Raw genomic sequence first — 26202 nt, forward strand, 5'->3', positions numbered from 1 at the left:
GTGCAGGGTAGGGGGAGCTACTGAAAGACCCCAGACAGAGGAGAAGAAGCAGGTTTGCCTTTTAGGTGGTCTTACCTCTTGCCCTTACTCTGGAACGAGGAATTAGCACCTTTTCAAGGCGCTATTGTAGTGATTGAAGGTAGGAATCACTTTATTGCAAGTAACCACACCCACGCAGACTTGTGCAAAGAAAAAGTGACAGCTGTTGGGAAGAACTATTGAAAAGCTTCAGGTGGCAGACTGGTAAGTCCACGAAGGGTGAGGAAGGCCTGGGGTCAGAAAATAAGGGTGGCGGGCCTGTGACTTCTTTCACTGCTTTGGGTGCATCTCTTCTGGTCTCTCCCGGTTCCTGTCCCCTGGCAGATTGGCTGTCTCTGATTTTCATGTCTTCCCAGTTGAAGACTTACGGCACTGACCCAGTCCTCACTCCTTGTAAACTTCCAGCGTTGCCGTCTGACTATAGCTTCTGGGTCTCTGAGATGAAAGTTCCAAGACTCAGTCTCCGGGTGCACCTACCTCCCCCATCTGCTCTCCCAGGGGCAGCTGTCTGCCGTGGTCAGCTCAGCTTTACCAGGGATCAGGTCAGGGGGCGGAGATCGGGCATGGCAGACCAAAGACCAGGAGAACAACAGAATATTATATTTATTCGAGTGCCACTAACCTCACTGGAGCACTTTGCGATTTTTTAATGTTTTTCATTCGTAATTTTTTTTACCCGGGGCACAGTATGGGACTTCTAAGGATCATGGAGCTGGCAGTACCCATAAGGGTCAACTTTAGGATAAAAGCAGAAGGATTCAAAGGGTAAATCATCAGCCACTTGGCCCTGCAGTTTGGATTGAACATGAATGTATTTTTTCAGAGGTGGAAGCAAAAAGAAAAGAGCCAAGGAGCTCTCCTGAGAAATGCATCTGTGCTCTAGTTAAAGGCGTATTGGGTGGCAAGTCCTAATTTCTTGGTAAATGGAGCAGAAATATCACACTGGTGTTTCCTCTGCATCAGTGCAAAGACATGGGCCTTTTCCAGACACTGAAACATCATGGAAAAGAGACAAGGCAGAGGCACGAAGTAGCCCTAAAGGGGCATGGTTTGACAGAGCTCGAGGAAGAGTGCACAGCTAATTGGGACATTGTCTTGTGAAAAGCTGATAAAAAGTCAGTTCTTCTAAAGTTACATCCAAATAGAGCAAAACATGGGCTGGCTGGTCGCAGTCTCTTGGAACAAATGGCAAAGTATTTGTCTGGGGAGAGAACAGATTAAGTAAGAAATAATAGCTAAGCAATGGACATCAACACCTCCCGCTCTCCCTGGAAAGGGGATGATTCCCCAGGGCCCCATGAAGCCAGGCTTTGGGATGGCTCTTGGATGATTTCTGTACTTGATGATAAGCCCTGGTTGATCTGGATGCTGTCCATCTGTCCAGCCTTGTGGCTGGCCTTGCCCAACCTGAGACTGTGTTCTCTGGCCAGGTCTAACTATTTGCATTTCCCTCATCATATGCCAGGTGCTTTTACCTTTGAGCCTTTGCCCATCCCAGTGTCTCTGCCTGGAACCTTTCACATCTGTCATCCCCGATGAACTCCTTCTGCTCAGGATTGAGCATTGACTATGGCTGGGTTAATGCCTCTCCCCTCCCTTTTTCCATAGCAGTCTGCTTTTTTTCTTACCCCTTACCACTGTTGTGGGTGAAACTATGTTCCCCAAAAACTTATGTTGAAGCCCTAATTTCCAATTCTAATCACATAATCCTCCGTACTTTAGAATGTGATCTTATTGGAAATAGGTTCCATTACAGATGGAATTAGTTGAGATGAGTTCATACTGGACTAAGGAGAGCTTCTGACCCAATATGAAAGGTTTCCTCACAAGGAGGGGAAGAGAAGTAAACACACAACAGAGAACATGTGAAGATGGAAGTCAAGATTGGAATCCGCAATTACAAGCCAAGGACTACTAGGGATTGCCAGCTGCTGTGAGAAGCCAAGAGAGAGGCATGGGATGGATTCCTTCCTAGAGGCTTAGAGCATGGCCCTGCCCACACCTTGGTTTCAGATTTCTAGCTCCAGAACTGTGAGACAGTACATTTCTGTTGTTTTAAGTCGCCTAGTTTGTGGTACTTTGTTATGGCAGCCCTAAGATAAAACGAAGACACTGGCTATCCAGGATCCCTTTCTCTCATCTGAGAGTCATTTGAGGATAGAGACTGTTCTTTTGCCACATTTATTAAGGTAGAATTTACACATCATAAAATTTGCCCTTTTTAAATTGAGTTTTGACACATGCAATATGGAAGTGTAACTGCTGCCACAAGATACAGACTTCCTATCACCCCAGAAAGTTTCCTTGATCCTCTTTCCTGTCACCCCCTCCCCCCACCCCAGACCTCGAAAACTCCTGATTTGTTAGGTCTCACTACATTTACATTTTCTAAAATGGCAGGAATGGTCCCAAACAGCACAGTTCTTTGTATCTGACTTCTTGGACTTAGCAAAATGCTTGGAGACCCATGCATATGGTTATAAAGAGTGGTCCTTGGTACCTTTATATTGCTGAGTAGGTGTCTGTTCTAGTTTGCTTTCAGCTGGAATGCAATATACCAAAAAATGGAATGGCTTTTTAAAGGGGGAATTGGTTAAATTGCAAGTTTACACTTCTAAGCCCCTGCTATGTCCAAATTAAAGCAAGGCTATAGAAATGTCCAATCTAAGGCATCCATGGAAAGATACTTTGGTCCAAGAAGGCCAATGAAGTTCAGGGTTACTCTCTCAACTGGAAAGGCACATAGCAAACATGGTGATGTCTGCTAGCTTCCTCTCCAGGTTTCTTGTTTCATGAAGCTCCCCCAGGGGCACTTTCCTTCTTCATCTCCAAAGGTCTCTGGCTGCGTGGACTCACGTGGTTCTCAAGCTTTCTTCCAAAAATGTTTCCTCTTTTAAGGGATTCCAGTAAAGTAATCAAGACTCACCTGGAATGGGGGCAGTGTATCACATCTCCCTCTAATCAAAGGTCAGTACCCACAATTGGGTGAATCCCATCTCCGTGGAGATAATTTAATCCATTTTCCAACCTACAGTGCTGAATAGGGATTAAAAGAAACTTGCTGACTCCACCAAATGGATCAGGATTAGAACATGGCTTTTCTAGGGCACATGATCCTTTCAAACTGTGACAGGGTCCATCGTCATATGTATCTACTACAATGCATTCTCCATTCACCAGTCGATGGCCGTTTGAGTTGTTTCCAGTCTGGCTCTATTCTGAATAAAAGTTCTGTGAGCACTTGCATATGAGGTTTTTTGAGGAAATTATGTTTTCATCTCTCTATGAGTGGAATTACTGAGTCACCTTATGAGAAAGAACTGAACTCTTTTCCACAGCAGCTGTGCTATTTTACATTCTTACCAGCAATGTAGGAGAGTTCCAGTTGTCTCAGGGCCTCACCAGAACCTGGTATTGCCAGTTTCCTTATTTGAATCCTCTGGTGGAGGGTAGTGATAGCCCACTGTGGCTTTAACGGGGTCATCCCTGATGACTGTAGATGTTAAGCATATTCTAATGCTTTTATTTGCCATTCATAAATTTACTTTGAGGACAGGTCTGTTCAGATTTTTGCCTATTTTTAATTGAATTGCAAGGGTTTTTTATGTATTCTGGATACAAGTCTTGATGAAATATGTTTTAAAAATATGTTCTCGTAGTCTATGGCTTTTTTTAATAAAAAAATTCTCAAGAGTATCTTTCAAGGAACAGAAGCCTATAATTTTGATAGTGTAATATTTCAACTTTGCCTTTTATTGTTTATGCATTTTGTATCCCTTCTAAAAAAGCTCTGCCCAACCTAAGGACACTAAGATTTTCTTCTTTGCTTTCTTTAAAGGTTTTATAATTTTAACTCTTACATTTACCATCATGATCATTTAGAGATGTTTTGGGTGTGATGTGCTGTAAGGATTGAGGTGTTCTTTTTTTGGCATATGCATATCCAATTTTTACAATTCATTTAATGAAAAGATTATCCTTTCCACAACTGAATTTGTCAGAAATTAACTGGCTAAATATATGCATCTCTATCTGTAGACTCTTTATTTTGTTCTACTGGTCTATATGTCTATCTTTATCTTGATACTAGACAATCATGCTTAGGGTAGCTGTCCTGAAATCAGATAGCGTAAGTCCTCCAACTTTGCTCCTATTCAAAATTATTTTAGCTTTGTCAGGTCTTTTTTCATTTTCATAAAGAATTTAGAATTAGCATACCTGCTGAGGTTTTCATTGGGGTGTATTGAATCCATAGATAAATCTGGGAGAAATTTATGCCTTATCTATATTGGATCTTCCAAATCATGAATACTGTCTATCTATGAATACTATGTAATTTGGGACCATTCCTGCCATTCCATTTATTTACGCCTTCTTTAAATTCTATTAATGTCTTAGAACAATGTAAACATCTAGCACATATTTTTTAAAGTTATTCCTTAGTGTTTCCCAATTTTTGATTATATATAATATTGTGCATAGTATTTTTAATATAAGTTAAAAAACGTACACTACTAGTGTATAGAAATACAATTGATTTTTTTATAGTGATTTCTTATCCTATGACCTTCTAAATCACTTATTAATTCTAGTAGCTTTTCTTTGTAGAGTCTGTGGGATTTTCTATATTGATGGTCATATTGTGTGCAAACAAAGACAATTGTACTTTTCCGTTTCCAGTCTGGATGCCTCTTATTTTTCTCTCAGTGTATTGCACTGGCTAGAAGCTCCCGAACAGAGTGAACGGAAGTGTTCATTGAGAGACTGGACATCCTTGCCTTGCTCCTGCTGTTAGGGGAAACACTTTCACTGTAAAGCATGATATGCAGGGTCTGTATTTTGTAAAAGTTCCATATCCGGATAAGGAAAGGTCCCTTCTATTCAAATACTTTACTGATAGTTCTAAGTACAAATGTATGTTGAATTTTGTCAAATGCTCTTTCTACGGATACATTTTGTTATTGTTGTTGTTTTGCTTCCAGTTTATTCTTGATACTTAGAATGTTTTCTGCACAATTTATACACTTCAGAAATATTTGCGGAATGAATGAAGCTAAATATCTCTGAGATTATTCAGCACCCAGGAGCGTGAGATGGCTGTGGGGGCTAAGGTGGGGGCTAAGGTATTTGAACACTTACCCTGGGCCAGGGGTATGAGGTCTGAGATAATTGATAATTGAGATAATTCTCATGCTGGCCTCACACCAGCCTTTGAGATGAGTGTGTCCATTTTACAAATGAGGAATGTGTAATAAATGAATGATTATTAATGTAGTAAAACGTGGTATGTGGGGAAGAAGTCTTGTGTTTCATTGCTCAATAGAAATAAAAAAAAGCAATAATTAGGTTCAGGAAAAAAATGCATATCTATTTATATACAAAAGAGTCTAGTCCCAAACATGATGCAAGCTAGACTAGAGTGTACTTGGGCCGTTTGGTGGAGTGCAAGAATAAAGGATTTTGGACAGTTTGGATGCAAGGAACATTGTCCTTGGAATGTATGCTCGACCACTAAGAAAGAGAAGTAATGCTTGCACAGTGCCCGGCGCAGCTATGAATGATACCCTCGTGGTTAAAATAATATAAATTTACTGTCTAGATTTGCAACCCTGAGCATTTGATCTGTTGACAAAGCATAGAAGACTTGATCTTCAGTCCACATCAGAGCACAGATGTGTGTGAAATTTGACAAAGAAAAAGCAGAGACGGAGCTGAAGGATGTTAGTGGGCAAGAACTAAGAAAACTGGGGATTTTAAACATTCTTATTTTCCAAAATAAGAACATTTAACCCCCTGTGAACATCAGTTCCTCTCCTAGAAAATGAGATATAGAGTCTTCTCTAATGGGGCTATTGTGAGGATTGATTAATGTATGTAAGGAGCCTCCTAGGTGGTAGGCACTGAAATAACTAGTATTGGTGGAGAGAGTAAGGAGAGGAGATAGAGGAAAATAAGCCTATCCCCACTAATGAGGGGAAAAACCTCTCCTGCAGGTACTATCCGTGCCCAAGAAGCAGAGTTGTGAATCTGAATAATGAAAGGGAAACACAGGGTCTCTGAATGACATGAGAACCCTGTGAGTAGTGCCATCCCCATTTTACTGTTGAGGGGGTTGAAACTCTGAGAAGCCAACTGGCTTGTGCGGGACCCATCAGGAAGTGTCTAAGCCACGGCTGAGACCCAGAGACTGTGACTCTAGATTCCACTGTCTGCCACGGAGCCAAGTGGCACAGTGAATGTGAAGGCTGGATGAGCTCCTGGCGTATGCTCTGTACACATTTCTAATGAATAGGCTCCAAGGTTTAATTAAGGGGGAGAAAAGATTAATTGTTTCTCCCCAACAGCTGCAAATTATTTACATTGCGTTTGTGTTGATGACTAATAAAAGAGCAAAGGAGTGTGGGGACAGCCACGCATGGCTGTAATTCTTCCAAGGTCCATAATGAAGCACCTGTTTGCTGCCAAAACGTGAGCGTGGATGAGCCTGCTGTTCCCCGTTCAGACCGGAAACAGGCAGCTCTGCTGTCCACCCTGCACATGGTTCAATTAGCAGAAATGGGTCTCAGAGGTCGAAGCATATGCCCCTGCCCCAACTACCTCGCAGTTAGTTTGAAGTTGCTGCAGGGTGGGTGAGAAGGAGAAAAATGGTAGCCCCGACTGAGCTTACAATCCTGGATGCTGAGCAGCCCTCTGCTGACCTGCTGAAGACTGGTGGGGAGGAGACAGCAGCCACTGCAGCTGAGCTTTTTTCAGCTCCATAAGCTCTGGCTTTGGGCATGGCTACTGGATAAAATGTCATACAGTTAAAAACACGCACATGCGCATATATATTTGTGCTTTTTGAATATCACGAAGTATGAATGGTTTTAAAAATGGTTCTCCCAAAGTGGGCCACAGTGGCTCAGTGGCAGAGTTCTCACCTGCTATGTTGGAGGCCCAGTTCAATTCCAGGTGCCTGCCCATGCAGAAAAAAAAAGGCTCTCCCAATCATTAATTCCTGATCGTGCAGTCTCAGGGAAGTCACACCTGGTAAGAAGCAGTGTCTTCATCTTCATAATGGCGCACCTGCCTCCCAAGTTGCTGGGAGGAACATTACGCATTGGGGGCACCTGTCCAACTGCAAAGCAGCATGTGAGGGTGGCCTCAGGGCACCTCTGACTGTTCTGGGGCTCCCTCTAACCTGCTATTTTTATTCTAAAGCACCTGTCCTTCACCTCAACTTCTGTGAGAGTATGTAGGGGAATAACATGAAGAAGAATCCAAAGAGCTACCAGTTGAGGGATCAGATCAATATTTTAGAAAGGTTATTGATTTTGTGTGGACCATGGAATTGGGTGGAGCAAAAGATTTGATACTGGGAGGCCAGTCAGGAGGGGACCAGACAGGAGGTGGCAGGGCCAGAACGAAATCCATCTAGACACACCAGAAGAGTTGACAGAAATTGGGTATTTACCGGATAAAATGCTCACATAGAAATATTACACCAATTTAAGATCAAGTCTCAGTCTGATTCTCTTCCTTTCATTATTACTTGTTGACAATAAGTATATTCCGTGTATTGAAGTGTATTAATTAATCATTAGGTGATAGAATCATTTAGGTGGTCAAAGTATTGAAGTACAACTTAAGGTGCCATATAATTTAGACCATTTAGATAGACACAGTTTTTAAATGATCACAACATATTCGAGTGTTTGTTAGATATTTAAAATAAATGAATGTATGTACATATACACACACACATTATGTCTGTATGTATATATATAAAATGCAGTAACATCTCCCAGTGATGGATCAGAGATTAGATCAAGATCAGAAATCCCGACACACGCATCCATAATCTGCTAGTCAGTTGATTGTTAATGAACTTTAACTCTGAAATGGTGATAACCTCCAATGGATAATAGAACCTGAGAATTAAAGCTGTAAATCTATTTTTAACAATATCTGCCTGCACTAGGCACAGGGAAATGAAAATGATGGAAAGTTGGTGAGGTGGAAGACTGACAGCATTTGAGTCTTGGTGCTGCCCCTTCCCCGCTGTTTGCCTCGGGTGAGTGGTTGGAACTCTCTAAACTTCTCTACATCTTCCCTGGGTGTAAAATGGGATTAAAATGGTCTAGGTCCCTCAGGCAATTGTTGGATAAGAACTTACGATTTGTCAGATATACACTATTAATGATATTATCATGGATTATTTAGTGAAGTGACCTTAAAGTCAATGTTTTTGTTTTGTTTTTCCCACTATTTTCTAGTCAACAAGCACAAGCCCTGGATTGAGACTTCGTATCATGGAGTCATAACCGAGAACAATGACACAGTCATTTTGGACCCACCTCTCGTGGCCCTAGACAAGGATGCACCGGTCCCTTTTGCAGGTAAGATGGCCGCTCACTGTGAGTGCACTCGGCTTCCAGTGGAGACACATCGGGAAGGAAGCCCAGACTAGACTTTGTGGCTTTGTTGCCACCTGTGCGTCTTATAAACCAACCTGTGGTTGTAAATCTTGTGTCTCTTCTGACTTCTGTGGTGGACTCTGTATCTCCTTATGGTTTTCCTCCTTCTGTAGCATTTGACACAAGACCCTGTTTCTTCTTCTTGTGAGAAATAGTAGATTGCTGAAATGATCCCTGGAGTTGGAGGTGGACTGGTGACGCTGAGGGGAATTTCTCCTAGAAAGATGACACAAATTAAGATGTGACAAAGTTTGTAACCCACTGTTCCTACTGCCCACATACCAGGGACAGATTGGAGGCATGTAGCTTGGTAGATTGGCAAGAGAAAAGGAAAAGGGAGAAAAAGGCCAAGAGAAACTTGCCAAGCCTAGGCAAGGGCACTGCCCATGAGCTTCTAAGTCGTGTTGCTTCTGAAGGAGGAATTAGAAGACTGAAGAGCCTTCTTTCTGTCTAAAAGTTGTCAAAAGTACCAAAGTCACCAGCATAATCAAAGCTGCAGGTTTACTGAAAGAGAAAGTGCGGGAGCACTCAAGCCAGGGAAGTGGAGTCAGTCTCATTAGCCATCTGGCCCCAAGTGCTTGTAAAGGCATCTGGGGAATGTCCAAGTGGGGGGTTTACAATGACCACTGAGATTAAAGTTCCTTGTTACATAGGAGGGTCTTACTAAGTGGTGAGCAGATATGCACTGATGAGTTTGGTATGCATGTCCATTCTGATAAACTCTCTCTTTTGGGCAGAAAGTTTATCACCAGATGTTGTTTAACTGCATTTCTGTAAGGTACTTTCCATTATTCCATTGTCTCAGAAAGCCCCTATAGGTAAATTGCTTTTGTTTTCTGGAAAATTCTTTCTCTGAAAGGGCTCCCTCCGGGCAATGCCCGAAGCCAGCAGCTATTTTATTTTACTCAGCAAAGAGAGACCCTACTTCCTCCTCCACCTCCTCCTGGAAGGGCCGGTCCCAGGGCTGTGTGGAGAATGTGGATACACCGCGGGATCCCAACGCCATTCCAGGGATGGTGGTAGAGAGAAAGGGGTGGCGGATGGCAGGGAGGGGAGGGATTGAGCCAAGAGTTTCTGAAGGTGCTTGCGTCATGGGTGATATTGTTAGCATTTTATAACTGTCAGAAGAAAGACGGGAAATTTAATGAAGGTTTTCAAGATTTCTAGAAGATTGCTTTATGATGGATGGGTGCCAGGCCGAGGTTTTCACCATGGTGAAGTCGATTTTTTCTGACAGGTTGTCTACTATATTATGAGCTACTTGGGCAAGGGAAAAAAAAAATTAGCTCTTTTGCACTTCAAAGAGATAAGCTCTCTGAAGGCCGTTTTTTCATTACAGAACATTATAAAGTAAGGAGCGAGGGGGGTGGGTTCGATGGGGGAATTCAGCCTCATGTGAAGATAAACCCATAAGCATTCTTGCAGAGTATGGGGGAGATTCTCTTGGCTCTCAGAAGAAAGTTTTATCTTTATTTTAAGTAAATGGTGACCACCAAAGGCATCTAACTGCGACTTCCCATGGTGTTTAAGGTTGGAGTGTTTCCACCTATCATCACCGACCCAGCTCAACCAGACTCCACTTGGAAATGTAAATCCTGCACTATCCTTTCCACAGAAGATGAGGTGCCTTCCCCAGACCTTCTCTGCAGCCTAGGAATACTCCAATTTCTCCCTTCTTTGGCATATCTAATGTGGTCCTGGGTTTAATCAACAATCCTTAGTGTCATTTTGGAAGTGAGACTATAAAACAATTATTAACCAAAATGTTTGGGTTGTGGAAATGTCTGGTATGCACATGGAAGTGAAACCAACAGCGTCAATGTTTAGTATATTGGGAGACGGCATAAATAATCAGGATTCTGGTTGACCCGGGTGCACTCAGATTTGAGGTACAGAAGAGCTGAGAGGAGTCTCCCCTTTACTGAGCCAAGCCTCGCAGCTTCCCTTAGTTTCTCGCTTACAGCCTGTGTTCAAGGGCCCCTTATTCACCTGCTATGGCGTATGTGACCCCTCTTTACATCGTAACGCAGACAAAATCAGTGACAAATTAAATGGAAGTAAATGGATACCATTAAGTCGTTTCAGTTAGTGAGGCTAACACTTTAAAAGATGAGGATGTGTCAGATTGTTCATTGTCTCTGCCCCTCCTCATTATCTCTGACTTCAGGAAACTGAAGCTGTTGAATAAGCTGTTCAATGGTTAGTTATAAGCTCTTTAATGTTCAGACCAGAATGTGTGTGTGTGGGGGGGGGGGGGGCAGATAGGGGAGAAGCGTTTCAGGCAAACCTGATATTTGAAATTGTAGATTTATACGAGGTGGCTTAACTTCCTGGACTGTGGGGCTGAAGAGCAATTAGTTGTTTAACCTGAAAATTCACCAAAGGATTTCCTTAAATCATTGACCCGTCAAATGCACTTAAACCTGAATTTGTATTTGAGCCACCGGATGTGTCCACAGGTTCTACAAAAGCTAAGGTTGGCATCTGAGCCAAGCCCCTAATCATCATTTCCATCTGAAAACAATTTCTATGGTCTTCCTGATATTTACAAGAGTATTAAAAAAAAACTAGCTTAACGCATCAAAATAGGTCAAAAATTTTCTTACTGTTATTTATGATCAGCTCTAAGAGAGGACACAGGCACCAGCCATCCATCCATGCTGCAAGAATTTATTATTTTAAAACATTTATCTTGAAAAGAAAATTCTGAAGATTTATTTCAGATCCCTATCATTCTCATAAAATTGAAAAATTCATATCTGCCAACTCCATCCCTTCTAGAAGTCAACTGAAGCTTTTATTCACCCCCCCAACTCCTCCCCTTATCAGCTGCTCTTGGATTGTGACACTTTTTCTGCCCCTTACCCAGTGACCTTTATTCCCAATTCAACCTGTGAGTTGAGCTCTAAGCTTGTTAGAAAACAGTTCCATCCATATCATTTTTGCTCCATTTTGTTTCTTCTTGCCTTCTTCCCTCTTTTGAAAACTTTTCTAGAAGAAATGCCCTGCACATGGATTCTGCTTGCATATCATTCAGAAATCATATGCGATCGCAAGTAATTTTCATTTAAATAAAAATCATGATTGCATTTTGTACATAAATACAAAATTCAGAGATAAAATGGCTTTTATTATATCTCTTATGACCATGACAGTAAGTGTTTAATGTAGAAAACATGGAAAATATAGCAAATCACAAAGAAGAAAGTACAAAGTATACGTTTTCCTACCCCTAGAGAGAGCCACCAACATTTTAGTGCATTTCCTTCCAGTCATTTTTCTATTCCTTTTCTCTAAAATTGAGCTAATCTCATATTTAATATAATAATTTACTTTTCCTCCTAAGCTGAGACATATATTCCATTTTATTAAATGTTTCTCTGGAACTGTTTTAAAAGGAGGGATAACTTTCTATTCAGTGTCCTATACCTGACCATTCTCTTATTGATGGGCAAATTGTCTGTTTTCCAATCATTTTTCAGTATAATATCTTCACATTTAAGATTCTATCTTTTGGATGGATTTCCAGAACTGGATTAATTAATGAAAAGCTATGAAAAGTTCCTTAAACATGTTAAACTGCTTTCCACAAACGTTCCCTGGGTTTGCCCTCCCATCCCCTTCACCATGTCCCTTCCCCCATCCCGGGTCCCCAGGTGACTCTTCCTAACGGTGTGGCTGCAACATGTGGAGCAGCTGATTACAGTTGTTTCATCGCCATCATCTATAAAATAATGTAAGTGGCCCAGACTTGTTGTTTTGATCCCATTGAAAGATTGGCTGACTCATTCCATGTGGATTCAGGATGTAGTCAAAGTTTCATAAACTTGAATTTTCCTTTTCCAGACCCTCCTCCCTTCCCATTTCCTAGGTGAAACAGCCACTTCCCGGAGCAGCTAAGTGATCTGCCCGGCATCCCAGAGCAGGCCAGCAGTGGGGGACTGGAGCCCAGGGCTTCTCCCGCCTGCTTGGCATCCCCTTTCCCCGGGAAGCTGTGTTTTGGTCCCGGCTCACCTGCTGAGTAAAGGTAGAGACTCTCAATCGATGGTTCCTCCCTCAGCCCTCGGTCAAGTCCATTAGATTTGACTAAATTCTCAACCCCGTGTCTGAGCCCTATAGACACGACCTTCGGAGAGAGTCAGGTCGGGAAGAATCCTTGGATGATAATGAAAATCCTGTCCACTGCATGGCAGAAAAAAAGACAATGAAAGCAAGCTGGGCATACCGTGAACCTATTAATTTCCACATAAGTCCCACTGAGGCCTGTTAGGAAACTGTGGAGACTTTTAAATTTGAAGAGAATTAGATTGCCTTTCAGAGGTAATAGAACTGCTCATTTGTCTACATTGGGCCAGTCTGGACTTGTCTCTTTTAAGGACAGAGCTGCAAAGACTGATCAGGCATAATTGGCTGACTTCTCAGGCTGGGTAAGTCTCGGAAGGCTGCCCAGAAAATTGCCTGGGACACGATTTGGCCTGGTTTGATAAGCTGGTTACAGTGTTCATTGCAGCATAGGCTGCCCTTTCCTCCATGACTGAAATGGTTTGTCCCCCCTGTACACTTCGTGTCTGCCTCTTTGTTTTTGGACCTGCCCAGGGACGGATTCATGCCTCAGAGTGTGTAAATATCTAATGGTGGAGACCCTCCCAGAGGGCTTGGCATAACCATGGCAGCGAAATGTGAGAGGGGGATGGGAGGTTGTGAACCGCTGTAGGCTTTGAGCTGTGCCACTCATTAGCTGTGTCATCTCAGATGAGTTGTTCAACAACTCTCAGACACCGTTTCCTCATATTCAAAATTAGGTACTTTCTTCTAGGGTTAATATGTAGGTTATATAAGACACTAATGCAAAGTGCTTATGCCCAATAAATCATAGCTCAAGTAATCATTGCAAAGATAGTAGTGATAGTAGTTGCAATTCTTACCATCATCAGTAATTTACAAGTGTTTTCTTCATTTTGCATTGATTACAATATGATAATCATGTTGAGGAAAGAATAAAAGGAAGTTTGAAGTTTGTTCTAAAGGCTTGATGTAACCACTCACTTGTACCATCAAGGTACATAACTTAGATTGTTTGATTATGTGATAGTTTGGGGATGAGCAGTTAAATAGTGTTAGGTGAAAGTGATTATAAATTGTACAGCACTCTATAAATCACTAATTATGATGATTAGTTTTAATTAGTTATTGGGACCAAATTTCCTTACATTCTACATGTAGTTTATCCTTGTGGAATGAAATATTATTTATAAGATAAACTTTTAGATGATTACAGGTCATGTGCTGTTTCATCATAAACATGCACAAAATCATATCCCAGCTCGCACCAACCCTGTGAGACAGCTCGGTCAGCTGTGATGATCCTGCTGTGCAAATAAGGATATTGAGATTTAGAGAAATTAAGTAACCTGTCGAAGGTTGTTTGACTGATGGTAGATGGACCCTCAGACTCCAGACCCTGTGCTGTTTCTCCTCCCTCAACTGTCTGGTGTGTGAGATAGTTTCCAATGAGCTAATAATAGAAAGTTCACATGGGACCCAGATGGGGTGTTAAATGATGCTGAATCCCATGATGAGTAAGTTCTTCCTTTTAAGTTATTTTTCAGTCTTTCTGATTATGTCGAGGAGAACGGTGCACTTTGAGAGGTTCAAGATGCCTCAGCACCTGTCAGACATGTGCTGATCTCTCTTTTGGACAAAGCAGGGGCAGGCTCTGTCTCACACCCCTCTGTGGGCAGCGTCATTAGGCTGGAATTTTAATAGTATTCTGTTGCATTTTTTTGAGACAAAATTGGAGATTTTATTTTTCTCTATATTCTATGTTGCCCAGTTGAGATTACACTGTACATATAACTTTGTATCAGCTTCTTTTTCCACTCCAGGTAAATAATAAACATTTTCCCTATGTCATTAAAAGATTGCCATGCATGTGATTTTAATGGCTGCATCAAAAACCATCCTGTGGCTGTACTATAATTTATTTTGCATTCTGTTGCATTTTATTTAGATTGCTTTCTATTGGAGGCCAGTCTTGCTGGTTTTCAGTTTCATTCATTATCTTTTAAAATAAATTCATTTAACTTTTTTAAAGCATCTCAATTTAAATAAAGAAATTGAATAAATAAGTAGGTAGTATACGGCAGTGGCATAAACCATGGAAGAGGTGTGTGCCAGTACTGGGTGAGACCCCATGCAGTGACCGCACGTGGGCCTCATCCACCATCGGACCTCAGGACGTCCAGTACTGGGTCCAGCCAGCCTCCACTGACCTGTGCAAAGCCTGTCTGAGCTCTGCTCCCAAGAGGAGATGCATCATGTGGGCCAGGCTCACGGGAGATGCGCCTTTGCAGTCACAGGTGGTTGGCATGGGGGTCACTGCCGAGGGCCGGGAGGACGCTCGTGGTCTCAGCCAGAGGCCAGTCCATAGCTGTCCCTCAGAGACTTTGCTCAGGCCTGCTGGGGAGTCTGGGCTACAGCATCAGACCTTGCAGAATTGGAATCAAGAATGAGCAGGAAGCCGGAAGTTTTATATCAACGTCTGTTCATTCCAGTACGTGTGAAAATCACTGAATAGGAAAGAGTATATGACAGAATTCACTCACATATATAAATATGTATCTATATATGAAGAGAGTCACTGTTAGACACTCTTCATATGTAGATACTTATTTTTTATTAATTGGGATCACAAAGTACATTTGGTTCTATGCCTTTGTGTTTTCATTTATCACAAATGTTTTCCAAGCTCATTAAACTTTTTCAAAAGATTACTGCCAGCCTAATTACTCATCATATACCATAATTTTTGAAACCTGTTCCCTTTGGTTGGGTATTTAGATTGCTTACAATATTTTACAATTGCTAAAATAACAGTACAATGGCCAATTTTGTTTGAATGACTTTTTGAACAAATACGTGAGTCAAGATTTTATTTTGTGGTTTAGTTCAGAGACAGTAGGTAAAAAACAGGCGTGTTCTTTTAGCGGCAGATTGAGATTTTGTTGTTAAATGTTTTTGCGACATGACCCATGATTGCCCAATTTCAGAGCAGGTCGTGGGATTCAGATTAGTCCAGGAAAGTGAGAAATGGCCTCCCGTGACCACACCTGCATGCCACCTGTAAGAGGCCCTAAGACCCCATATCCTGAGGCCTCAGCCCTTCATTGCTGTGAGGGTTTCTCATTGCAGTGGTTTGATCTATGGGGTTTCCAGTTGTAGGCAAGGTGTGATTTCAGAACTCATAGGAGCAAGGACAAAATTAAGGGTTGAGGAAACTGCAACCAGTAAATACCTAAGTTGATGTGTGTGGTTCCTGGGAAGAATGCCCAAGGAAGGCTCCATTTGTAGGTCTACAGGAGCTGCCAGGCTTATTGGGCCATGCCAGGAACCCAACTGCATTGGTGCTGGAGGGACCTGCCAGGCAGGCTGGGGAACCCCCATGCATTTGTCACTCTGGAATTAAGGTGAACATTTGGCCCTCTTCCCTGGCTCTCTTTCTTCTGCTGGTTTGCAGCTTCAATCCCGGATGGTAATTGCTGTGGGGTGGGGGCCCTATTGGGGTTCTCTCTTGGCCAGTCCACCAGGGGCTCTGTAGGAGCAAGGGTTAATACAAGACCTGTGGAATTTATTGGGAGCAACTGACTTCAGAGTGGCTGCTGCAGTAAACTGTGGAAATTGTTATCTGCTTGATGGAGAACAGTCTGGGAGCGAGAGAATGTTTGTTTTTTCTTAACCCCAAGTTCTTTATGGCTGTCTTTAGTATGTAGGGAGTGAACTCTGAAAAGTAAGCACTCTGTTTTCTCATGAAATGCATGCATGCTTTTTGTCACATAAACCCTGCAGTATACAAGCAGGAACTAGTTAAGAATAAAGTTGTCTGTTGTCACTAAGCTTCAGACCCCCTGATCCCATCTGTCTGTCTCATCATTCCTTAATATCCTTCACGCTCTGGTCCCGTGAAAGTAACAGGGCTCTGCATTCATTCCAACTTCTCCCTTTCACAATTTTTTTTTAAACTTCTTCCTCCTCTCTGTGGTTCAGGAAGCAGCTCTCAGCTCTGCTGGCGTGGACAGGGAGCAGTCACATAATCCTCAGATCCCTGGGGCCTGGAACACAGAGCCCTCGCTTTGCTGAGAAGACAGCAAAACATTTCTCTGCCATGGAGAGGGTGACTGGCCCCTTTCTGGGGTGGAGGTGCTGTGTGGGAGGGAAAATAAGGGGCTCCCGAGACCCTTTGTTGCCCATGAGTTTGGGGTCCTTTGCCCTAATCTTTGTCTGTTAGTTATAACAAATATTTTCTTCCCATTAATTATGCCGTTTCCTTCCACAAGAATAACGGCTTTCCCTACCCCTGAAGGTGTCTTGCCCTTTGGCTTTTGGTTTCGCTGTCCTGACGTTGAAGGCCGTGTGTATCTTTCCCGTGTGTCAGCTCAGCCTTGGTAGGTTTAGGACGGTGTGTCTCATCTGAAATAGTGCACTGTTCATTTCCCCTCCATCAGGTTCTAAGCTTAATCCTGGAGGTGCAGTTCTTTCTGAACCCCTCTTTCCAGATGGGCGTTCGGGGGTGCCTGACTGCAGGGGTTCTTTGGGAGCAGTGGAGAGGCTGTGGGTGTCGTCGCTGCAGGGCTCGGGTGGGCAGAGGCATGTGCTGAGGGCAGAAAGGCTGAGAAGAGACCAAAGGGGATGCTCCCCCAGGGGTGACTGGGGAGGGAAGACAGGAGCAAGCAGTTGTCAGCCAGAGAGGAAGAGGAGGGTGAAGGCTCCAGGTCAACACCACAGCAGGGGTTCCATGGCCTGACAGGTGGTAAGGAAGGCCAGCTGCCTTTAGGAGGCCAGGAATGGGGCAGGCAGAGACTGTCGCTGCCTCCTGCAGTGACTCAGACCGAGCCTATCGGACCTTCTCAATGAGAAGACTCTGGTCAGGTCCTGCTCTGGGCCAGACTAAATGTTTAAGGAAGAACCAGTGGAAACGTATGAAGTTTGAAGGGGAAAGGGGACTCAGGCAGGCAAGCCATCCCAGTTTGTCTGGGACTGCAGGAAAGTCCAGGAGACAACACTTTCAATTTTAAAACAGGGGTCACCCTGGTTTGCCTGAAACGGAAGGGCTTCCTGGGACGTAGGACCTTCAGTGCTAAGACCATGGAAGTCCCAGGAACACCAGGAGTTGGTCACCCTCACGTGAGAGGTGTGGCATCCCAGGTGTTCTAGTTTGCTAGCTGCCAGAATGCAACACACCAGAGATGGATTGGCTTTTAATAAAGGGGATTTATTTCATTAGTTCTTCAGAGGAAAGGCAGCTAACTTTTACCTGAGGTTCTTTCTTACATGGGAAGGCACAGGGTGATCTCTGCTGGCTTTCTCTCCAGGCCTCTGGGTTCCAACAATTTTCCCCGGGGTGTTTTCTTTCTGCATCTCCAAAGGCCTGTGCTGAGATAAGATATGCTGAGCTACTTGGGCTGTGCTACGTTGAGCTCTCTCATTTAAGCACCAGCCAATTAAATCAAACATTATTCATTGCAGCAGGCACACCTCCTAGACAACTGCAGACGTAATCAGCAACAGATGAGGTTCACATGCCATTGGCTCATGTCTACAGCAACAGAACTAGGTGCCTTCACCTGGCCAAGTTGACAACTGAATCTACCACACTGGGTTAAAGAAGCTTCAGTGCTGGTATCAGTTGAGTAGTTCAGTGAAGACCTTGAACTTCAAGTTTTCTGGGATTCTGAGTTAATGATAGGACTATACTAAAATTACATAGAGTAAAAAGTGAAGTCAATAACAAGATCAATACTGTTGACAGCCCAAACAGTAGCTGTGTAAATTAGAAACAAGTGCCCCTTCTTACAGAGGAAACACATGCATGCCAGGGCACATGTCTGGGCAAGTGGGGAAGGGACTGTACACTAGCTCCCCTGATTGTACATCCTTATAAAGAAATCAATGAACAACAGCACTGAAAAATAGATATTATTTATTAAGCACCTACTGCTTACTACACACCATTCTAGATATTTTTCATGCATCAGACCATTTAATTTTTAGCACAATCCTCTGAAATAGGCATTTATATTATCCCTATTTTATAGAAGGAGAAATTATAGCTAAGCCAAATAATTTAACTTTCTCACAAGACAGAAGTAATGATTAAGTTGTAATTCCAACTCAAATGTATCAGCTAAGCATTGCTGTGTAACAACCACTAAAACTTGGGAGCATATATGCATTAATTGTTCCTTTTCGTTCTACCTGTTAATTGGGCAGCTCTGCTTATTTGAGACAGGCCTAGCTGGCCCCAGCCAGGCTTGTTTATGTGTCTCCAGGTAACTGGTGGGTAGGCTGTAGATTGGCTGGTCTAGAATGGAGTCTGCTCCCTACATCTGTTTCTCCCGTTCTTCCAGGAGGCTAGCCTAATCATGTCCTCATGGTGATTGAAGAGAAGCGATGAAAAGAACAAAAATGTGCAAGCACTTTTGTAAGCAGTTATTTGTACCAGCTTTGCTACTGTCCCATTGGTCAATGCAAGTCCAATGGCCAAGCCTAGCGTAAGTGTAGAGGTGGGCTAGCAAAAGGCATGGAGGTGTGGCAATGATGCAATCATTCTATCACAGCCTGCCCTTAGGGCACAATTATTCACATCCCTTCCACATGCAAAATATGCTTGCTCCCATCCCAGGACTGACAAAACATATTTCTAATTATGGTATCTGGCTCAAAGTCCAAGATTTTAGGATGCTTATCAAGACTGGATGCAGATACTGAGTCCAGCTCCTCTTGATCCAGAGTTCTATCAGATGAACAACAGGTTATCTCCCCAACAAAGCCCAGCAGGGGCTGGAAAGTCTCAGTAAATGCTCCCATTCACAGAGGGGAGGCACCCAGCAATCAGTGATTTGGTTCACAGCAGTTCTGATACCCTGCAGAAAAATGTCTGTTTGCCCCATCCTGAGGGTGATTCTGCTCTCTAGAAGGGGCTCCCCAGTCCATCTTTCTCTACTGCTCCCCATTAGCCACTCTTCTCTTTCGCCATATGTTTACCCTAGCCCAGCTCTGGTGGGCTCAGCAGAAGGTGGCACAGGGCTCCTGACGTCAGCTTACGGGCCCAGCCCCCAGGGATCCTCTTGCCTTCCTTGATCTCCACATCCGTGTTCCTGACTCTGTCCAGCCTTGGGGAAAGACAACAGGCAATCCTAGAACTCCCAAGTCAGGACTCTACACAATAAACTAGGGAACATAAAACCACAAACAAAGAAAACACCTTTATTTGTTAGGGAAAATAATTCAGAGGGCTCAGACACCCGTCAAGCTCCAAGCTTGAGGCCATCATGGAACGTTCGGGAATCTAAATCTATCGTGTGCCTTATCGACAGTATAGCACAGACACTTGATGTTGTTTGCTCACTCACTGTCCCAGCAGCCTAATTGCGAGCCACAAGACCCAGCACTCCTGACCATCTTTGATCTGAGCTGGATGGGAGGTCCCTGACCCAAAGTGGCTAGTCTATGGACTAGTCAAAACCCATGACTTGCCACCTGGCTTGGGGAGCTCATGTGACCCAGATGACTTCCTGTTTTAGAAGCCTGGCATGCTGAGAGGCCAAGTTGGAGGGGGTGAGATTGCAGATGCAGCTTTCAAGACCTATGCCTATTGCAGATGTGAGCACTTAGTAAGAGCAGAAAAGGGGAGGCAGCTGGTCCCCAAAAGAAACAGACCTGCCAGGAGGAAAGAGAGTCCAAGTGGCCTCTGAGGGCAATAACAGCCACAGTCCCTGAGGGGTCCGGGTGTCCTGGTGATCCTGAATTTCTAGGAAATTCTCCTCATTGCCACACCATCCTGTCTCCTGAGATGACTTAGTATGTCTCTACACCTGGAAACTTGAAGAGGGTGAATGAAAACCATCTTGGGAGCAGGGGGCATCATTTGAATTACAGAAGTAAAAAGGGCCAAAGAAAACTTAAATAAAGGGGCAGCATAGAGAAGAATGAATTGAGAATTTGAAAATATGAAGGAAATCCTCCTAAAAAGCCGTATGTGTGAATGGGATCAAAAGGGGAAATGTTATATTGTATATATGGTATCAGAATGAAATTTTTTTAAAAATCCAGGAACTACCGTACATAAACAGTGACCCCGAAGTTAAACCATGGTCTGTAGTTATTAGTGCAATTAAAATGTGCAGTCATCAGTTGTAACAAATGTTCTACATCAATGCAAGGTGTTAATATGGGAATCCTGTGTTTTATGCGTGGTTGTTTTGTAAATTCGCAACTTCTCTAATAAAGAAGAAAAAGGCCGTTAACTGGTGATCATGACAGTGAAATCAATGATGACTGGAAACCAGCTCCACCTGTCAGTAATTGTACCCTTTGATAGCTGAGCTTAGACAAATTAATGCTGACTCAAATCCCTTCTCCAGAAGCCATTTCCATGGCTTAATGCAGTGGCCATATTGTACAGGCATGGAATTGGAGCCCACCACAAATATTAATTATGAACATGAATTTGTCAGGTCAACGGTTTCACTTTAAAGGGACTTGGGGACCTATGAATACACGTCCTAAATGCCTTAGACTTGTTTGAAATTCCAAATCAAAGAATAGGACGACAACTAGGCATTTATAGTGCATCCTGCTTGGCAGAGTGTCCAGAGAGAGAACACTGAGTACCTTGGCGTGGGTTCAGAGCTCGATTTTATTATCTTGTAGCTGCCTGTAATCACAGATGCAGCATCAAAGGCCAGCTGTCCCCATGAACCTTGACAGTCTATATAAACTAATTACTTTTTTATGAGCCATCCTTTCCGAGTTTGGAGAGAGGGCCTATTAAGCCAAGTTCACTGTGATATACAAACTTTAAAAATTATTATTATTTATCTAAGTTCCAGCTGAGCGCCGTGGTAAATGACATCCCTTGCAGCGCTTGGCTTGGGTGGCCACGGACTTAATTAAAATACAATACTCCTATTATTTCTTTAAAGGGAAGGTGAAGCCCAGTGTGACAGTTTTTTTCTACACATTAATGATGCTAATGGCAAATTTGGGGGGGGCAGGGAAGAAAAAAACAGATTTGGAAAGTGGGGGCACATGAGTGAATGCCCCCACCCAGTCCCACCCAGCCACGGAGACTAAGGACAAAAACTTTAAACTTTTTGTCCCCAAGTCCACTGCACAAAGAACAGTCCTTGGCCCTTCTGCTTTCTTGCACCTCTCCCTCTTTCGGGAAAGAGGTGAGATGCCAGGTAAAGCACCCGCTGTGACCTGCGCCTCTGCCGTTCCTCCACCTAGACTGCTCCCAGGACTTTCCTCTCGGCCACCATCCCTTGCTGCCTTTACATCTGCAGGGAAGCCTCCCTGTCGGGGTCCACTGCAGCCCCATACATGCTGTGCTGAGCTGACCATCTGTGGTGTCTTCTCTCCCAGCCCCTGCTGCCTGGTGCTCCATCACTGCCTGCATCTGGAGGGTTGTCACTTGAACTCTGTCCTCACTGGCATGATGCTGACATGTCCTGGGTCAGTCCACATGGTGGGTCACCGAGCCACACTGACCTGCCTTAATCACCTTTCTCCCTAGCCTAGAAGAAAGTGGTCTTTCTCTTTTTCTGGCTCACTCTAACTCAGGAGTTTCCACAGAACAGTTCTTTGGACTCCTCATGATAATAGTTCTTTCTCTTTTGCCATGAAGTCCTTCCTTTCCAGAGCTCAATGAGTGCCCTAGGACTTTAGAGGTAAGTGACTGGTTCAAGTACAGGCCCAAGCTACACTATGTGATAGCCTTGCACTCAGGTCTCTGCTGCTGATTCCGACCTCTAGCATCTCAATTCTTCTCATTTATAGTGTTTTACTGTTCTCTCGAGAACTCATATATTCCTGTCTGCAGCCTGGTTTCCACCCTGTCTGTCCATTGAGCTCTTCACTCCTGCCCACACCTCATGTCCATCCACCATACATGACTGTGTATGTCTGGACCTGATTTGCAAAAAGGGTCCTGAGCCAAGTGCAACCCAACATGCAGCTGGATAGCAAGGAAATGGTGAAAGGACTCTTACAGCTCCACTGCCCATGGCAGAGTCACACTCCACTCCACACAGGACCTTACAATGGCATCGTTTGAAGTTGACTCCTGTCTCCCGAGCGTGGCAGCCCCATGGCATCCTCATGCTGGCTCACCTCCATCACAGCACTTCTACACTTGGGCCGGGTGTCTGTGCAGGAGCCACCTTCTCACGGGTCTTGAGTGGGCTATGTTAGAACTGATTTTGTGTCCTTAGCACCTAGCACTGAGTAGGTGATCAATGAGTTTGCTGAATGAATGAATGATATTATTTCACAGGCTTATCCCCTTTGACATGATTTTTCACCCCAATTTCTACTTTACAATACCATAAAAATTGCTCCTGGGCTTAGCTCCAGATAGTGCTGCACTTTCAAGGCTATTTAAGTGTTTGCCCTTCGTACCAAGGTGGATTTGTTTATCCTCACATCTTAGCCCACAATCTAGCTTACAGGTTCTCAATAAATATTTATTGATTTCATTTAAAAGAGCTGTGTGGCTTGCAGCCTACTGTGAGCAGGGTGAGGGCAGTGATGGAGGGTGGAGGTGTAGGGTGCAGGGAGGGCTTACCTGTGCTGCTTCTAGTGTGTCCTGCAGGGACTACAGCTGACCCCCATGTTGAGGTTCGTTCTTTTTTGCCAATGGAGGTCCAGTGAGTCCAGCACCTTTGTTTGAAACATACATCTTTCATCCACTGGGTTGCTTTTGCACCTTTGCCAAAACTCAGTTGGTCATCCCTGGGTCTATCTCTAGGGTCTCTGTTCTGTTCCATTAGTCTATGCATCAGTCCTTCCTCCAGTCCCACCCACTCTTGGTTGCTTTAGCCATGAAATATTTGGAATATGTAGACTGATTACTCCCAATTTATTCTTTAAGAAAAAATCATTTTAACCGTTCTAATTCTGTGGTGGTTGGAAACTGTATGTTTCCCAGAAAACCATGTTCTTAAAGCTAATCCATTCGTGGGGGCATAAACCTATTGTGAGTAAGACCTTTTGATTAAGTTACTTCAGTTAGAGTGTGGCCCAGGGTGGGCCTTTATCCTCTTGCTGGGGGCTTTTGTAAATAGGATGAATACAGGAGGAGAGAGGGGAAGGCAGGGGAGAAAGCCACAGAAGCAAAGAGCTGGAAGCAATGAAATCCAGAAGAGAAGGGAGAGACCGGCAGACCCCACCTTGTTCCTCATGGAAGAGGAGTCCAGGGTCGCCGGCAGCCAGTCTTCGGGAAGAAAGCAGCATCTTGACAATGCCTTGATTTGGGCATTTTTCTCAGCCTCAAAACCGTCAACTTGTAAGCTAATAAATTGTCATTGTCAAAAGCCACCTCATTTTATGGTATCTCCTTTCAGCAGCCTAACAAACTAAAGCAAGTTCCTTTGCCTTTCAATGTAAATTTTAGAGTATGCTTGTCTATATCTACAAAAATCCTGGGGAGATTTTGATACGAATTGGATTGAGCCTGTTCATCAGTTTTGGAAGAACGTGGTATTTTTACCGTGCTTATTCTTCCGGTCCATGAACGTGGCATATGTATCCATATATTTAGATTTTCTTTGATTTCTTTCGTCAGTGCTGTGTAATTTTTAGCATGCATATCTTATACATACTTTTTTAGATTTATACCTAAGTTTTCTGTTTTTAAGCAAATGTAAATGGTATCATATTTTTAATTTTCGTGTCCATGTGTTCATTGCTAACATATATAAAATTTATTGCTTTTTTTCTCTTATACCCTGCAGCCTTGGTGACCTCACTTATTAGTTCCAGAAGCTATCTTATAGATTCCTTGTGATTTCCTACATATATAATCATCTCTTATTTTCTGAGCTGTATGGTTCTATTCCCTTTTATTGGCCTTATTGCATTGACTAGAACTCTCAGCACTGTATTGAATAAAAGTGAGAGAGAAGGCATATTTGCCTGTTCCTCATCTTAGGGGAAAACATTCCATCTTTCGCTAGTAAGTATGATCTACAGAGATGTTTTTGTAAATGCTTTTTATCAAGTTGAAGTAGTTCTGCTTCATTTTGGGGGCATCTGAGAGTTTTTATCATGAATAGGTGTTGAATTTTGTTAAATGCTTTTTATTGCCCCTTTTGATATGATTATGTGATATTTTTTTCCTTCTGTAGACTAGTGGATTGCAGTGATTGACTTTAAAATATTCAACCAGTTTTGCAACCCTAGAATAAATGCAGTTTAAATACATTGCTGAATTCTATTTGCTAATATTTTGTCAGAATTTTGCATATATATTCATGTGGGTTATTAGTCTTTGGTTTCTGTGTCACTGTCATTGTTAGGTTTTGTGTAGGGTAAATGTGTCAGCTCCATTAAAATGAATTGGGGGGTGTTCCCCCTTCTATTTTCAGTACGAAATTTTGGAGAATTGGTGTTAATTCTTCTTTAAGATTTGGTAGACTTCTCCATTGTTACCATCTGAGCCTGAACATCGCTTTTTGGAATTTTTAAAGTACAAATTCAGTTTCCTTGAAATATGTAGACTGATTACTCCCAATTTATTCTTTAAGAAAAAATCATTTTAACTGTTCTAATTCTGTGGTGGTTGGAAACTGTATGTTTCCCAGAAAACCATGTTCTTAAAGATAATCCATTCATGGGGGCGTAAACCTATTATAATTGAGTTTACAATTATAATTATAGGGCTACTCAAATTATCAATCTCATATTGGGTGAGTTGTAATAGTTTGTGTTCTTCAAGGAATTTGTCCATTTCATTTCAGTTGTCAAATGTAAATGTGTAAAGTTGTTTGTAGCATTGTTTTACTATAATTTTTATATCTACAGGATCTGTGGTGATACACTTCAGTTCATTGATGATATTAATAAATCTCTGATTTGGTATCGGTCTTGCTAAAAGTCTGTCAATTGTATTTATCTTTTCAAATAATTAGCTCCTTATTTAATTGATTTTTGTTCTTATCTTTATTGTTTCCTCCATTCTGTTTGTTTGAATTTATTTTGCTCTTCTTTTTCTAGATTTTTGACTAGGAGCTTAAATTATTGATTTGAAACATCTCCTCTTTTCTAATTTACGCATTTAGTGCTATGAATTTCCTTCTCAGCATTGCTTTAGCTGTTAATCATGAGTTTTGATGTATTATATTTTCATTCAGTTCAGTTCAATTTTTAATTTCCATCGAGACTTCCTCTTTGACCAATGGCTTATTTACAGGTGTGCTGTTTAGTTTCCAGGTGTGTGAAGACCTTTCTATTATCTTTCTGGTTTTGACTTCTTGTTTGATTTGATTATGGTAGGAGAATACACTTTGTATGATTTCAATACTTCTTAATTTGCTGAGGTATGCTTTAGGGCCCAGTAGATGGTCTATCATGGTTTATGTCCCACAGGCACTTTAAAAGAATGTGCATTTTACTAGTATTGGGTGAAATGTTCTATAAGTGTCTAACAGACCCTGTTGGTTGATAGTGTCATTGCCTTAGTTTATATCCTACATGCTTTTCTCTCTAGTTGTTTTATCAGTTGTTTAGATAGGAGTATTGAAGTCTTCAACCATAATTGTGGATTTATCTACTTCTCCTTTCACCTCTAACAGTTTTCTTTTACGTATTGCACAACTCTGTTGTTTGCTGCATACACGTTTAGGATTGCTATGTCTTCTTAGTAGCTTGT

At 42.6% G+C, this 26202-nt stretch overlaps 1 protein-coding gene across 1 annotated transcript in view; it reads left to right on the plus strand.

Moving 5' to 3' along the window:
• The window catches only part of CLSTN2 (calsyntenin 2), a 431086-nt gene that overhangs the window by 23648 nt on the left and 381236 nt on the right, over window positions 1–26202 (plus strand). The window contains exon 2 of the mRNA XM_077130262.1: window positions 8295–8417. Coding sequence (XP_076986377.1) covers window positions 8295–8417 — 123 coding nt within the window. The remainder of the gene's footprint in view (window positions 1–8294; window positions 8418–26202) is intronic.

Source organism: Tamandua tetradactyla, chromosome 15 (assembly GCF_023851605.1).
Source record: "Tamandua tetradactyla isolate mTamTet1 chromosome 15, mTamTet1.pri, whole genome shotgun sequence".
NCBI classification, from domain to species: Eukaryota; Metazoa; Chordata; class Mammalia; order Pilosa; family Myrmecophagidae; genus Tamandua; species Tamandua tetradactyla.